We start from the raw sequence: 13,934 nt of genomic DNA on the forward strand, positions 1-13,934 counted from the left end.
GTGTAAAGATTTTGTTTTACGACCTGTCCTCAGGCAAGGCTCGTCCAAGCGGCGGCCGACCCCAAGCACGCATTGATCTTAAACTTGTGTATTAAAATTCGTTCTTTACTAAATAAAATAAATACATCATTTTATATTAGAATTTGATTTTTAGTTATGTGTTGATTCTGTTGACAATTGTTTGTACTTATAGTTCCTGTGTTAAGCATTTACACATTGTGCAGTTCGAACAGGACGTCAGCAAAGCAATCTTCGAGAAATATTTGACCGTCAGTTGTGAATTGTGCTTAACAGCCTGTTCTTACAGCCCATTCTCCAAAGATCCAAAAGTGATTCCATCCACCCGCCAACCCCACTGTTTATGATTAAAAAACAGTTTACACACGAATCACAACTGATTTTGTTCGAACACTTCCGGAACAAGTGTTTCACTGACGAATTTTGTTCGACCCACAACGCTATAAATGCTTCACCCACGTACTACAAATACAAATAATCGCCAACAGAACCCAAACACCTAACCTAACCTAACGGTCGACCCCCCACAGACGCATATATAAATGTTAACATGCTGTTCATTCAAAACGGAAATTGTCTCTGATATAAATTAATATTATAATATATTAGCATATTGTGCATATATAGGCATAGGTTAGGTTAGGTGTTTAGATTCTGTTGGCGATTATTTGTATTTGTAGTACGTGGGTGAAGCATTTATAGTGTTGTGGTTCGAACAAAATTCGTCAGTGAAGCACTTGTTCCGGAAGTGTTCGAACGTCAATAGTTGGGAGTCGTGTGTAAACTGTTTTTCATTCGTAAACAGGGGGTTTGGCGGGTGAATGGAATCACTCTGGAGAACGGGCTGTTCGCTGAGCACCTCTGTTCGCAATCCTGCAAATGCTTCACCCACGTACTTCAAATACAGATAATCGCCAACAAAACCTAAACAGCTAACATAACCTTCACCTAACTATACATAGAACTTTAATATATATTAATATAAATTTATATATAAGAACGTGTGTCTTGGGGTGAGGAGGAGGCAGGGAGGTCGGCAGACGGGCCGCTGCTTTAACGAGCCTGGCCTGAGGACAGGGTGTGTGTAAAGTTCTTATCATTCTTAAACAGGGGGTTTAGCGGATGGATTAACGAGCGCTTGTGATGAGGACGGTGTTGTTTGGTGTGTGGCAGTCTCTGTCGGGCTGTCGTGGTGCGTGAACCGATCTCCAAGTGTTCTGTGCTGTTAGCAAAAGTCAACGGTTAGGAATTCTTGTTGATAATGCATTTGAGTGGAGTTAGCAGACTGTCGTAGTTACTCCCTTAACAACACTTATTGTTGGTTCCCTGCTGGGAGCCCGGATCTCGCCGTCATTCACAGAACACTCCCCAGCAGTGTGTTCACTTACCTATGATAATCCTACCCATCCTCTCTATTTGTAACGCTGTAAAATAAGCAACAGTTTTACCTACCCATAAATGTACGAACCCAAACATCCTACCCAACCTACCTAGGTTACACATAGCAAGCGTCTAAATTATAGTGCTTTAATTTCTGCTAATACGTCGCATTTTTAACGGATTGGTCGATTCTGATAAAAATGCAATGTGTTGGGCGAGATAGCGGTGTGGGGGTGTGTGGGGGGGGGGGAGGGGGGAACTGACGAACAGTAGCGACGAGGAGTGTTGACAAGAGAACCGTTAGTGACCACGGGGACCAGGAGCTGGAGCTCCCAATGTCTGTAAAGACTATATACGTATGTTTTTGTTTGTTTACTCTCGTTGATTAACTGTTCACGGGATAAGTAATTTTATAAGCTTGAAAAAATCAGTAGGAGCCGTGAGGTGGATTCGAACCTGTACACTGGATACTCCCAGGCGTGAACTCGGGAGCACCCAGCATGCAGGTTTAAATCATCCTAATGGTTCCTACTGATTTTCTCACTGATCACGTTAATGTGATTTCTTTGTGCGTGGTATAATCTTGTTACACACATGTCCAACATGTTCCAGTTGATTGACAGTTGAGAGGCGGGACCAAAGAGCTGAAGCTCAACCCTCACAAGCACAACTAGGTGAGTCATGGCGACCTTGAAGTTGAGAACGACATGCGCTTAATGTTCGTATATTTTCGAACAATGTGTATAAAGTATACTTAAATTATCGTGCATGCATGTATAATTTATGCATTACATATGACTTTAAAATTCCAGGGGAAAATATTGTTATTGAACGAAGGAAGATTATATACAAAATATATTGTTTAGGTATGTCACTCGCTGTACTAACAGTAAGTGCTGAAGTCCGTAATCGTAGAGCACGTTGACATGTCACCTACCAAGTCTTGTTAATTATTTCACCAATCCAGTTTTCTATACCACACTACAAGCCATCACAACCACTACGAGCTACCAAACAACTATGTATCACCCAACTACTACGAGCTTACCGTACCACCAATACGTATCACCACAACCAATCACTATGAGCCACCACAGGCGCTTAGAAGTGGTGGATGATGGGTGTAAGTGTAGATGCTAGGTATATGAGCTAAGTATACTGAGTGTAAAAATAGAGGATTCTAGCTGTATGAACTGAAGAAACTAACCCCCTTCCCCTCCCCTTAGGTAATGGGCTGGATAACAGAACGGGAAGAAAAGAGTGGGAATGAACAGTAAACAATGGAAGAGGAAGTAATAGCTCCCCTGGAAAGGCATAATTGCATAATTGCTCAAATATACTTCCCAGCAATATTAGTAATAATAACAATAACAATAACATTATTAATACCAGTGCTAGAGTACCTCATCAGGCACATAAGTACTGTAGTAATTCACTTCGTATTGCATTTATTATACAACTTTATTACACTTCATACAATATCTACAGTATAAATCATAATAAAAATGTCAATGGCTTTACTAGTAAAGACAGATAATAATAATACTAATAAGTTATTGGACAGTAACTGTGGAAATTATATTTTTTTTAGTATATAATGCCATTATGAGATGTACAGTTTACATTATATGAGTAAATTAGTACTTTATGAAGTCTACTACGCCAGAGTAGACAGTTACCTTGACCCCAGAGTAGACCATCACCTTGACCCCAGAGTAGACCATCATCTTGACCCCAGAGTAGACCATCACCTTGACCCCAGAGTAGACCATCACCTTGACCCCAGAGTAGACCATCACCTTGACCCCAGAGTAGACCATCATCTTGACCCCAGAGTAGACCATCATCTTGACCCCAGAGTAGACCATCAACTTGACCCCAGTGTAGACCATCACCTTGACCCCAGAGTAGACCATCATCTTGACCCCAGAGTAGACCATCATCTTGACCCCAGAGTAGACCATCACCTTGACCCCAGAGTAGACCATCACCTTGACCCCAGAGTAGACCATCATCTTGACCCCAGAGTAGACCATCACCTTGACCCCAGAGTAGACCATCACCTTGACCCCAGAGTAGACCATCACCTTGACCCCAGATTAGACCATCACCTTGACCCCAGAATAGGTGGTCAAGTCTCAAACTAGACAGAAACTTCTGTTGGTTTGTTGCCAGACCAGAGATCCTGTTGATCAATTGCCAGACCAGAGATCCTGTTGATCAATTGCCAGACCAGAGATCCTGTTGGTCTGTTGCCAGACCAGAGATCCTGTTGGTCTGTTGCCAGACCAGAGATCCTGTTGGTCTGTTGCCAGACCAGAGATCCTGTTGGTCTGTTGCCAGACCAGAGATCCTGTTGATCAATTGCCAGACCAGAGATCCTGTTGGTCTGTTGCCAGACCAGAGATCCTGTTGAACTATTGTCAGACCAGGTTCTGTGTTTGGCGCCCTGATCAGTAAAGCTGTTTGAGAACTCATTGTGTCTCTTGAAAGCACTGGGATGGTAATTATTTTTAAAAATGATTCGTGTGAGAAGTTTGGAGAAGTCGTGGGTGTGTGGGTGTCCCTGTTTATAGATTAGTAGTAATGAACTTGCTGTGAAACTGTCATTTGTTTTTGCACGATTATCGTTTCGTTCATGTTAGAAATAATTCCATAGCGCAGATGTGGAACCAGATAATCCAGTTCTTTTTCCAGGTATAAATTACGATATATTTTCTCGCTTGCGCTCTGGGCAGCACCGTTTTGGGGCTTTTAAACACTTCCAGTAGTTTATATGTTTGAGTGGATGCTGGCGGTGAAATTATCTGCCTATTTTCTAAGTCAGTGATTTCGGTGCACTTTTAATGGGCTGTTAGTATGCAACGTGTTCCAGTCTAGAGGGTTCAAATGGGTCGGCTTCTCTGGCCGAAAGAACTCTGGCTATTCAGCCTTTCATCTTGTAGTTTTGATGATTAATTTGATGTACATTTTAAAAGTCTTCCACCGTGATCACTACTGTGGGGATGTGTTCCTTGGTATGCATTTGTTCATGGTTTTCATGTATTTCATATATTTTGGTATACAATCATCATTACAACCTTCATTATATTGTACTGGTTAGATTTTTTTTGTGGGAGGGGGGGGGACCTCTTTAAAAATTGTAAAAAATTAGGCGACCGAACTATATCTTTTGTGTTTAAATTTTTCTATGAAACATTTTTGTTATTAAGTGACATTATAATATGGAAAAATTACGGATTTAAATTACCATTATTATAACTTAATGTTGTTAGTCTTTTTAGAATATCAATAATTATAACCAATTAAATATATTTGTTTAATTACAGCAATGGTAGCAGTAACACTAATTATTATTAATTATTACCAAGATTTATTTTAAAGTTAAGTCAGTGATAATAATTGAAACGTAAATTGTAAATATTTCACGAATACAAAAAGAACTTAAGCCACTGTGGCCGAGGTTGACCCCATGATTCACTTCACGTATAAACCTTTATCACAAACCTTTGCATTATTTTGTTTCAGTTTACTATTGAAACTAGAGTTTAATATTTTCTTCAGTGTTGCTCTGCTGTTTGAGCCAGGATTGAAGAGCACTTAAATGCCCACTTATCTTTACCTCTTATGTCAATTTATGGCGATTAGGTCTACATTTACGTAACAGATACGAGCTTCGATGCCCTACAAGGGAGTCCATAACAGTAATAACTTTGTGTTGAGGACGACCTCGCAGCGCCTCGGAGATCGTAAACTGTTTAGTAAATACCCCCAAAGGAGCCATGAACGAGCACAGATCTCGTAAGAGGACCCGTAAGGCATTAGTGAATCTGGATCCTGACTCGTACTGCACCACTGCGCCAACCATCAACTCCCTTTTTACCTGACTTCGCTGGAAGTTTAATTCAATCTACTGTGTAATTTCCAATCATTTTTGTATTCGCCATTCCCGGGGCTTGTCTATAATGGTTAGGTGCTGGCAGACCCGAGCCTCGCTCATACATACAAATAGATTTCCGAGGGTCCCGACAAGAATAGCCATTCTACAAAATATTTCTTCATAATAATTTATTTCGGTATTTCTTTATCATATTTTTCCCCTTATCTGTTTGGGCCACGTGGTATGTGTGTGTGTACTCAGCTAGTTGTGCTTCGGCTCTTTGGTCCCGCCTCTCAACAGTCAGGCGAGAGCCTAACTGTTGGAGGTGTGTGTTCGCGTGCGCGCGCGCGTGTTCGCGTGGTTTTTTTAGTGTTATTCAACCACAGACGAGGCCATACATTTACGATGGTAATCACCATATATACATTTTCTCCTGTTCTCCGTGAACAGGGTTAGAGAACTGCTAGATATTATATACTGTAATGAGTTATTGATCACTCAATAACATCAAATAATAACATCAAGTGAAACAAAGCATCAGAAGGTGCTTTAGTTCTTAAACATTGCTAACCAGCATACACACGTTTACGCCTGTCCTATATAATCAGGGTTCGATATATGTTCTCTTACATCGACCCGTTCTCGCACTTTCGTATAGTCAATATTGATTTATTAAATACGTGCATATGTGACATACTAAAATACTAGTTTACCTTGAAAAGCTTCATAGGAAACACCGACCTTACCTAACCTTCTTAGTATGTTAAGATAAGCATCTTATTGCTTCGTAATTACAATTATTACTTAACCTATTATAGGTATAGGTTACAATTATTACTTAACCTATTATAGGTATAGGTTAAGAAATAATTGTAATTACGAAGCAATAAGATGCTTATCTTAACATACTAAGAAGGTTAGGTAAGGTCGGTGTTTTCTATGAAGTTTTTCAAGGTAAACTAGTATGTTTAGTATGTCACATATGCACGTATTAAATAAGTCAATATTGACTGTAAGAAAGTGCGAGAACGGGTTGCTTACATACCTGTATAATACAGTTGGTCATGAGTACTCTATCACAGAATGCAATTAATGTTCCGTTAAAAGGTGAAATGCAATTCTAACCAGCTTAGACATGTACACATACATGTATACACAATTTACATATCTTTTACTTTGACGGGATAAAATAACTGCTGTAGAAACTATTGTATTATTAAGCACTCACCCATAGGTGCTGCTTTTAAAAGCTCAAGTTACAATTGCATCACATATTACATGACTGACACGTAATGATTTCTTTTGGTTTGCTTAAGTTTGTTTCTGTGTTCTCTTTAGATCTCATGTTTCATGGTTTTACCCAATTAAATCACTTTTTATATTCCTTTTTTATGTTTATATTTATTTAGAATTAACAAAAAGGGAATTGCTTTGCAAATTATTTTAGAAAGTGCATTACTACATGAAATCACTTTTTTATAATTAATAAAACTATTGGAGCGTCATTCATTTAACGACATAAATTACTGATTGAGGGTCAATATTAGCTCCAAGAATGAAGACTTGCCAATCATTCCATACCAACCAGTCCACCGAAGAGGACCTACCAATCAGTCCACCGAAGAAGACCTACCAACCAGTCCACCGAAGAGGACCTACCAACCAGTCCACCGAAGAGGACCTACCAACCAGTCCACCGAAGAAGACCTACCAACCAGTCCACCGAAGAAGACCTACCAACCAGTCCACCGAAGAAGACCTACCAACCAGTCCACCGAAGAAGACCTACCAACCAGTCCACCGAAGAAGACCTACCAACCAGTCCACCGAAGAAGACCTACCAACCAGTCCACCGAAGAAGACCTACCAACCAGTCCACCGAAGAAGACCTACCAACCAGTCCACCGAAGAAGACCTACCAATCAGTCCACCGAAGAAGACCTACCAACCAGTCCACCGAAGAGGACCTACCAACCAGTCCACCGAAGAGGACCTACCAACCAGTCCACCGAAGAAGACCTACCAACCAGTCCACCGAAGAAGACCTACCAACCAGTCCACCGAAGAAGACCTACCAACCAGTCCACCGAAGAAGACCTACCAACCAGTCCACCGAAGAAGACCTACCAACCAGTCCACCGAAGAAGACCTACCAACCAGTCCACCGAAGAAGACCTACCAATCAGTCCACCGAAGAAGACCTACCAACCAGTCCACCGAAGAAGACCTACCAACCAGTCCACCGAAGAAGACCTACCAATCAGTCCACCGAAGAAGACCTACCAACCAGTCCATCAAAGAAGACCTACCAACCAGTCCACCGAAGAAGACCTACCAATCAGTCCATCAAAGAAGACCTACCAACCAGTCCACCGAAGAAGACCTACCAACCAGTCCACCGAAGAAGACCTACCAATCAGTCCACTGAAGAAGACCTACCAACCAGTCCATCAAAGAAGACCTACCAACCAGTCCACCGAAGAAGACCTACCAACCAGTCCACCGAAGAAGACCTACCAATCAGTCCACCGAAGAAGACCTACCAACCAGTCCACCGAAGAAGACCTACTAACCAGTCCACCGAAGAGGACCTACCAACCAATCCATCTTCCTGCATGGCTGAATCACCTTCAACGACCAGGCAAGGACCGTGGCTGCGTCTAGCACGCTAACAATAGCGATGTAGTTCCCCTGAGGCAGGAGCTTAAGCTACAGAACACAACGCCATTGTCAACTCTGGAAAACATAAACGCATTTTTCCACTCTATAATGAACAAGGAAATATCATGTGATAAAAAGTAATACGGCCATTCCATGCATTTTGAGTGCTGCAGATATTATTATATACTTATTTTTTTTATCATAATCGTTCAGATTTAAACAATCATGACATGGAGAGCACGGGACGTTATGAGGTGCTATGACGCACATGAACGATAGATCTGGCAAACTGATGTTTATGCAGACACATCAAAAAGAAACATTAATTTTTAGGAGCATCAGCACGAATATAACAAAAAAACGGTAAAAAAGTACTTTTAAAGTATGCCATTCCACGACATGATAAAATGAGGTACAATTTTCATTGCCAGTGACGGGAGTGGTATATATATATATATTCCAATGAATTGTAAATCAAAATAATGAAATGAGTTTTGTATATATGTATGAATTTCACAAAACAATTTTGGGATATAAGTTAAGCTACATTGGAATATTATTTTTTTTAGGGGGGGGGGTGCAGTAACAAGTACTTCGAAATTGCTGTTTTAATTGGGGGAAATAATTAAGTAATGATTTTTTAATTGGAGTTTGTTCCTGTTAATTGGTGTGAAGTGTTATATGTGACGGTGGTGTCGTATGTGAAGTGTTGTATGTGACCTGTTGTATATGATGTGGTGTTGTATATGGAGTGCTGAATGTGTTGTGTCGTATGTTGAAGTGTTGTGTTGTATGGGAACTGTTGTATATGATGTGTTGTTTGTTATATGTTGTGTAGTTTGTGAAGTGTTGTAGATGAAGTGCTGTATGTGTTGTGTCGTGTGTTGAAGTGTTGCAGGTGATGTGTTGTGTTGTGTTGTGTAAATCTTGTAGTAAAGTGTTGTCATTGTTGGCCTGATGGTTCATCTTGTGATGGTCTCTTGTAGCAGAGAATATCACCCGTAAAGTCTTGCCCTCACAGTACTATATCTTGCCCACTGCCTTACCTCTTGCCCTCCCAGTACTATATCTTGCCCACTGCTTTACCTCTTGCCCTCCCAGTACTATATCTTGCCCACTGCCTTACCTCTTGCCCTCCCAGTACTATATCTTGCCCACTGCCTTACCTCTTGCCCTCCCAGTACTATATCTTGCCCACTGCCTTACCTCTTGCCCTCCCAGTACTATATCTTGCCCACTGCCTTACCTCTTGCCCTCCTAGTACTATATCTTGCCCACTGCCTTATCTCTTGCCCTCTCAGTACTATATCTTGCCCACTGCCTTACCACTTGCCCTCCTAGTACTATATCTTGCCCCACTGCCTTACCTCTTGCCCTCCCAGTACTATATCTTGCCCACTGCCTTACCTCTTGCCCTCCCAGTACTATATCTTGCCCACTGCCTTACCTCTTGCCCTCCTAGTACTATATCTTGCCCACTGCCTTACCTCTTGCCCTCCCAGTACTATATCTTGCCCACTGCCTTACCTCTTGCCCTCCTAGTACTATATCTTGCCCACTGCCTTACCTCTTGCCCTCCTAGTACTATATCTTGCCCACTGCCTTACCTCTTGCCCTCCCAGTACTATATCTTGCCCACTGCCACACCTCTTGCCCTCCCAGTACTATATCTTGCCCACTGCCTTACCTCTTGCCCTCCTAGTACTATATCTTGCCCACTGCCTTACCTCTTGCCCTCCTAGTACTATACCTTGCCCACTGCCTTACCTCTTGCCCTCTCAGTACTATATCTTGCCCACTGCCTTACCTCTTGCCCTCCTAGTACTATATCTTGCCCACTGCCTTACCTCTTGCCCTCCTAGTACTATATCTTGCCCACTGCCTTCCTTCTTGCCCTCCTAGTACTATATCTTGCCCACTGCCTTACCTCTTGCCCTCCTAGTGCTATATCTTGCCCACTGCCTTACCTCTTGCCCTCCTAGTACTATATCTTGCCCACTGCCTTACCTCTTGCCCTCCCAGTACTATATCTTGCCCACTGCCTTACCTCTTGCCCTCCCAGTACTATATCTTGCCCACTGCCTTACCTCTTGCCCTCCTAGTACTATATCTTGCCCACTGCCTTATCTCTTGCCCTCTCAGTACTATATCTTGCCCACTGCCTTACCACTTGCCCTCCTAGTACTATATCTTGCCCCACTGCCTTACCTCTTGCCCTCCCAGTACTATATCTTGCCCACTGCCTTACCTCTTGCCCTCCCAGTACTATATCTTGCCCACTGCCTTACCTCTTGCCCTCCTAGTACTATATCTTGCCCACTGCCTTACCTCTTGCCCTCCCAGTACTATATCTTGCCCACTGCCTTACCTCTTGCCCTCCTAGTACTATATCTTGCCCACTGCCTTACCTCTTGCCCTCCTAGTACTATATCTTGCCCACTGCCTTACCTCTTGCCCTCCCAGTACTATATCTTGCCCACTGCCACACCTCTTGCCCTCCCAGTACTATATCTTGCCCACTGCCTTACCTCTTGCCCTCCTAGTACTATATCTTGCCCACTGCCTTACCTCTTGCCCTCCTAGTACTATACCTTGCCCACTGCCTTACCTCTTGCCCTCTCAGTACTATATCTTGCCCACTGCCTTACCTCTTGCCCTCCTAGTACTATATCTTGCCCACTGCCTTACCTCTTGCCCTCCTAGTACTATATCTTGCCCACTGCCTTCCTTCTTGCCCTCCTAGTACTATATCTTGCCCACTGCCTTACCTCTTGCCCTCCTAGTGCTATATCTTGCCCACTGCCTTACCTCTTGCCCTCCTAGTACTATATCTTGCCCACTGCCTTACCTCTTGCCCTCCTAGTACTATATCTTGCCCACTGCCTTACCACTTGCCCTCCTAGTACTATATCTTGCCCACTGCCTTACCTCTTGCCCTCCCAGTACTATATCTTGCCCACTGCCTTACCTCTTGCCCTCCTAGTACTATATCTTGCCCACTGCCTTACTTCTTGCCCTCCCAGTACTATATCTTGCCCACTGCCTTACCTCTTGCCCTCCTAGTACTATATCTTGCCCACTGCCTTACCTCTTGCCCTCCCAGTACTATATTTTGCCCAATGCCTTACCTCTTGCCCTCCCAGTACTATATCTTGCCCACTGCCTTACCTCTTGCCCTCCTAGTACTATATCTTGCCCACTGCCTTACCTCTTGCCCTCCCAGTACTATATCTTGCCCACTGCCTTACCTCTTGCCCTCCTAGTACTATATCTTGCCCACTGCCTTACCTCTTGCCCTCCTAGTACTATATCTTGCCCACTGCCTTACCTCTTGCCCTTCCAGTACTATATCTTGCCCACTGCCTTACCTCTTGCCCTCCCAGTACTATATCTTGCCCACTGCCTTACCTCTTGCCCTCCTAGTACTATATCTTGCCCACTGCCTTACCTCTTGCCCTCTCAGTACTATATCTTGCCCACTGCCTTACCTCTTGCCCTCCTAGTACTATATCTTGCCCACTGCCTTACCTCTTGCCCTCCTAGTACTATATCTTGCCCACTGCCTTACCTCTTGCCCTCCTAGTACTATATCTTGCCCACTGTCTTACCACTTGCCCTCCTAGTACTATATCTTGCCCACTGCCTTACCTCTTGCCCTCCCAGTACTATATCTTGCCCACTGCCTTACCTCTTGCCCTCCCAGTACTATATCTTGCCCACTGCCTTACCTCTTGCCCTCCTAGTACTATATCTTGCCCACTGCCTTACCTCTTGCCCTCCCAGTACTATATCTTGCCCACTGCCTTACCTCTTGCCCTCCTAGTACTATATCTTGCCCACTGCCTTACCTCTTGCCCTCCCAGTACTATATCTTGCCCACTGCCTTACCTCTTGCCCTCCCAGTACTATATCTTGCCCACTGCCTTACCTCTTGCACTCCTAGTACTATATCTTGCCCACTGCCTTACCTCTTGCCCTCCCAGTACTATATCTTGCCCACTGTCTTACCTCTTGCCCTCCTAGTACTATATCTTGCCCACTGCCTTACCTCTTGCCCTCCCAGTACTATATCTTGCCCACTGCTATGGTTACTGCTTATTGTTACTGCCCACTGCTTATTGCCCACTGCTTTCTATTGTCACCTAGCAGTAAAATAGGTACCTGGGTGTTAGTCAGCTGTCACGGGCTGCTTCCTGGGGGTGGAGGCCTGGTCGAGGACCGGGCCGCGGGGACACTAAAAAGCCCCGAAATCGTCTCAAGATAACCTCAAGATAACCTGCCTTACCTCTTGCCCTCCCAGTACTATATCTTGCCCACTGCCTTACCTCTTGCCCTCCTAGTACTATATCTTGCCCACTGCCTTACCTCTTGCCCTCCCAGTACTATATCTTGCCCACTGCTCTGCTTGCCCTTAACCCACCTCCACCCTAAACATTTTCCCATGGAACCTTTCGTCTGTGCTTCACCTAACCCTTAGTGTTCTCGGCTATATCTCTTGATCGTTTAAGCTCTTTCGTTCAGTCACACCTCGTCTAGTTCAGTGAATCTTAAAATCACGCCTTTTCTATCCTATTTTATTGCATTTTCCGTCTCACGTATTTTACATTTCAGTTGAATTTGTCTTTCATGTTCAACCCCTCTTCTTGATCATTCTGTAATTGATCTACAGCACTGACTTCTAATTGGTTGGTGCTTACATTTTTATACAAAGGGTACAGGGGTACAGGATTTCTGACTCTTGTTAGCAGGCTAAGTGCTTTCTCTTCCCATGGCTTATGGAAAGTCTTACGTACCTTACTAGTTTCCCCTGGAACACGACCTAATGATCAGTTAACAGCCCAGGTCCCCAATTATTGCTGGGCGACCAATGGCTAACAGTTTAGGATCGGCGTCCAGTCAATCTTCCTTGGCCAGGGCTCGAACCCAGACGAAATGGCTCGCGGAACGTGGGGGCGAGTGCTACCACTGCGTCACCAGGACCTGTCTTAAGTTCCTGTTCTCTCTTGTTTTCCCCAGTCTTTCCTAAGACATTTTAACATAAATTTATGCCTTCCCCATCCTCGTAGTGCCCTCACGTGCTGCACCATCCCATTATCACAGTTAAATTTCTACTTTTACTACTTCCTATCCCTGCCCTCACTACTACCACTCTACTCTAACTACTTACTATCCCTACCCCCACTACTACCACTCTACTCTAAATACTTACTATCCCTGCCCTCAAAACTGCCTATTATTTTGGCTTTGCACCCAACTCCTCCTCCCTCCGTCTCTGCCTCTTCCACTAATTTTTCATGTCTCTTTCACGCCTTTGCAGCCGCAGCTCTTGCCCTCCATTTTTTTTACCCACAATACCACCTCTTTCTGCTGATTCTGGTCACTTTTGTTGTCTTCTGTCCCTTTGTCAAACGCCCTTTCTTCTTCTATAATATTCTTTTCAAATTCCAGCCTCTCCTTTCTCTCTCCTCTTTCTCTGTCTCCGGTGCATTTGAGCATCTGGATATGGTGATATTTTAAATGTTTAGTTGCCTTGTAAACCGCTATTTTAAATGGTCGCTTAGTAATTACTGGCTGCTGACTGCCAATTTATCTTTTAATAATTATCTCAGCAATAAAACCAATTTATGCTCGAAACTCTTTTGAGTTCAACACGAAATATTTTATTTTTGAACCCAGGTGCACAGAAGCATGTAAACACGGCTCTTATACCCTGAGCAGCTTGCAGCGAGGATGTTGTTAGGGGGTGATTGTGGTGGAGAGCGCCGGTTGTAAGCCCATTAGGGGTTGTCGTCAGGCATTTTTGTGCAGGGGTCGAGTGATGGAGTCGTGACAAGGGAAGAGTTCCCGGAGAACCCTTCAGCACCCGGCTCTCCGCTCCCGTGCACGCGTGTCTAACGTCTCACTTGAGGCGTGCATGGAGCGGAGGTCTTCTGCGCCATATTCCATACATGGCAAACGGAGAGACTGGGGAAGAGAACCTGGTCTGATCGCTATT

The 13,934-nt window shown here is 43.7% G+C and overlaps 1 protein-coding gene across 1 annotated transcript; it reads left to right on the top strand.

The window, feature by feature from the left end:
- Positions 1 to 6,833: 6,833 nt before the first annotated feature.
- LOC138366847 (adhesive plaque matrix protein-like) lies at positions 6,834 to 7,706 on the top strand. The gene has a single exon (XM_069328134.1). It carries the CDS (start codon positions 6,834 to 6,836, stop codon positions 7,704 to 7,706), a length of 873 nt encoding a protein of 290 aa, XP_069184235.1.
- Positions 7,707 to 13,934: the final 6,228 nt, after the last annotated feature.

The sequence above is a fragment of the Procambarus clarkii genome, chromosome 20, assembly GCF_040958095.1.
Source record: "Procambarus clarkii isolate CNS0578487 chromosome 20, FALCON_Pclarkii_2.0, whole genome shotgun sequence".
NCBI classification, from domain to species: Eukaryota; Metazoa; Arthropoda; class Malacostraca; order Decapoda; family Cambaridae; genus Procambarus; species Procambarus clarkii.

What these genes read in the sequence shown, in the direction of transcription:
- LOC138366847 (XM_069328134.1), top strand. Translation starts at nt 6,834, where the DNA reads ATGAAGACTTGCCAATCATTCCATACCAACCAGTCCACCGAAGAGGAC.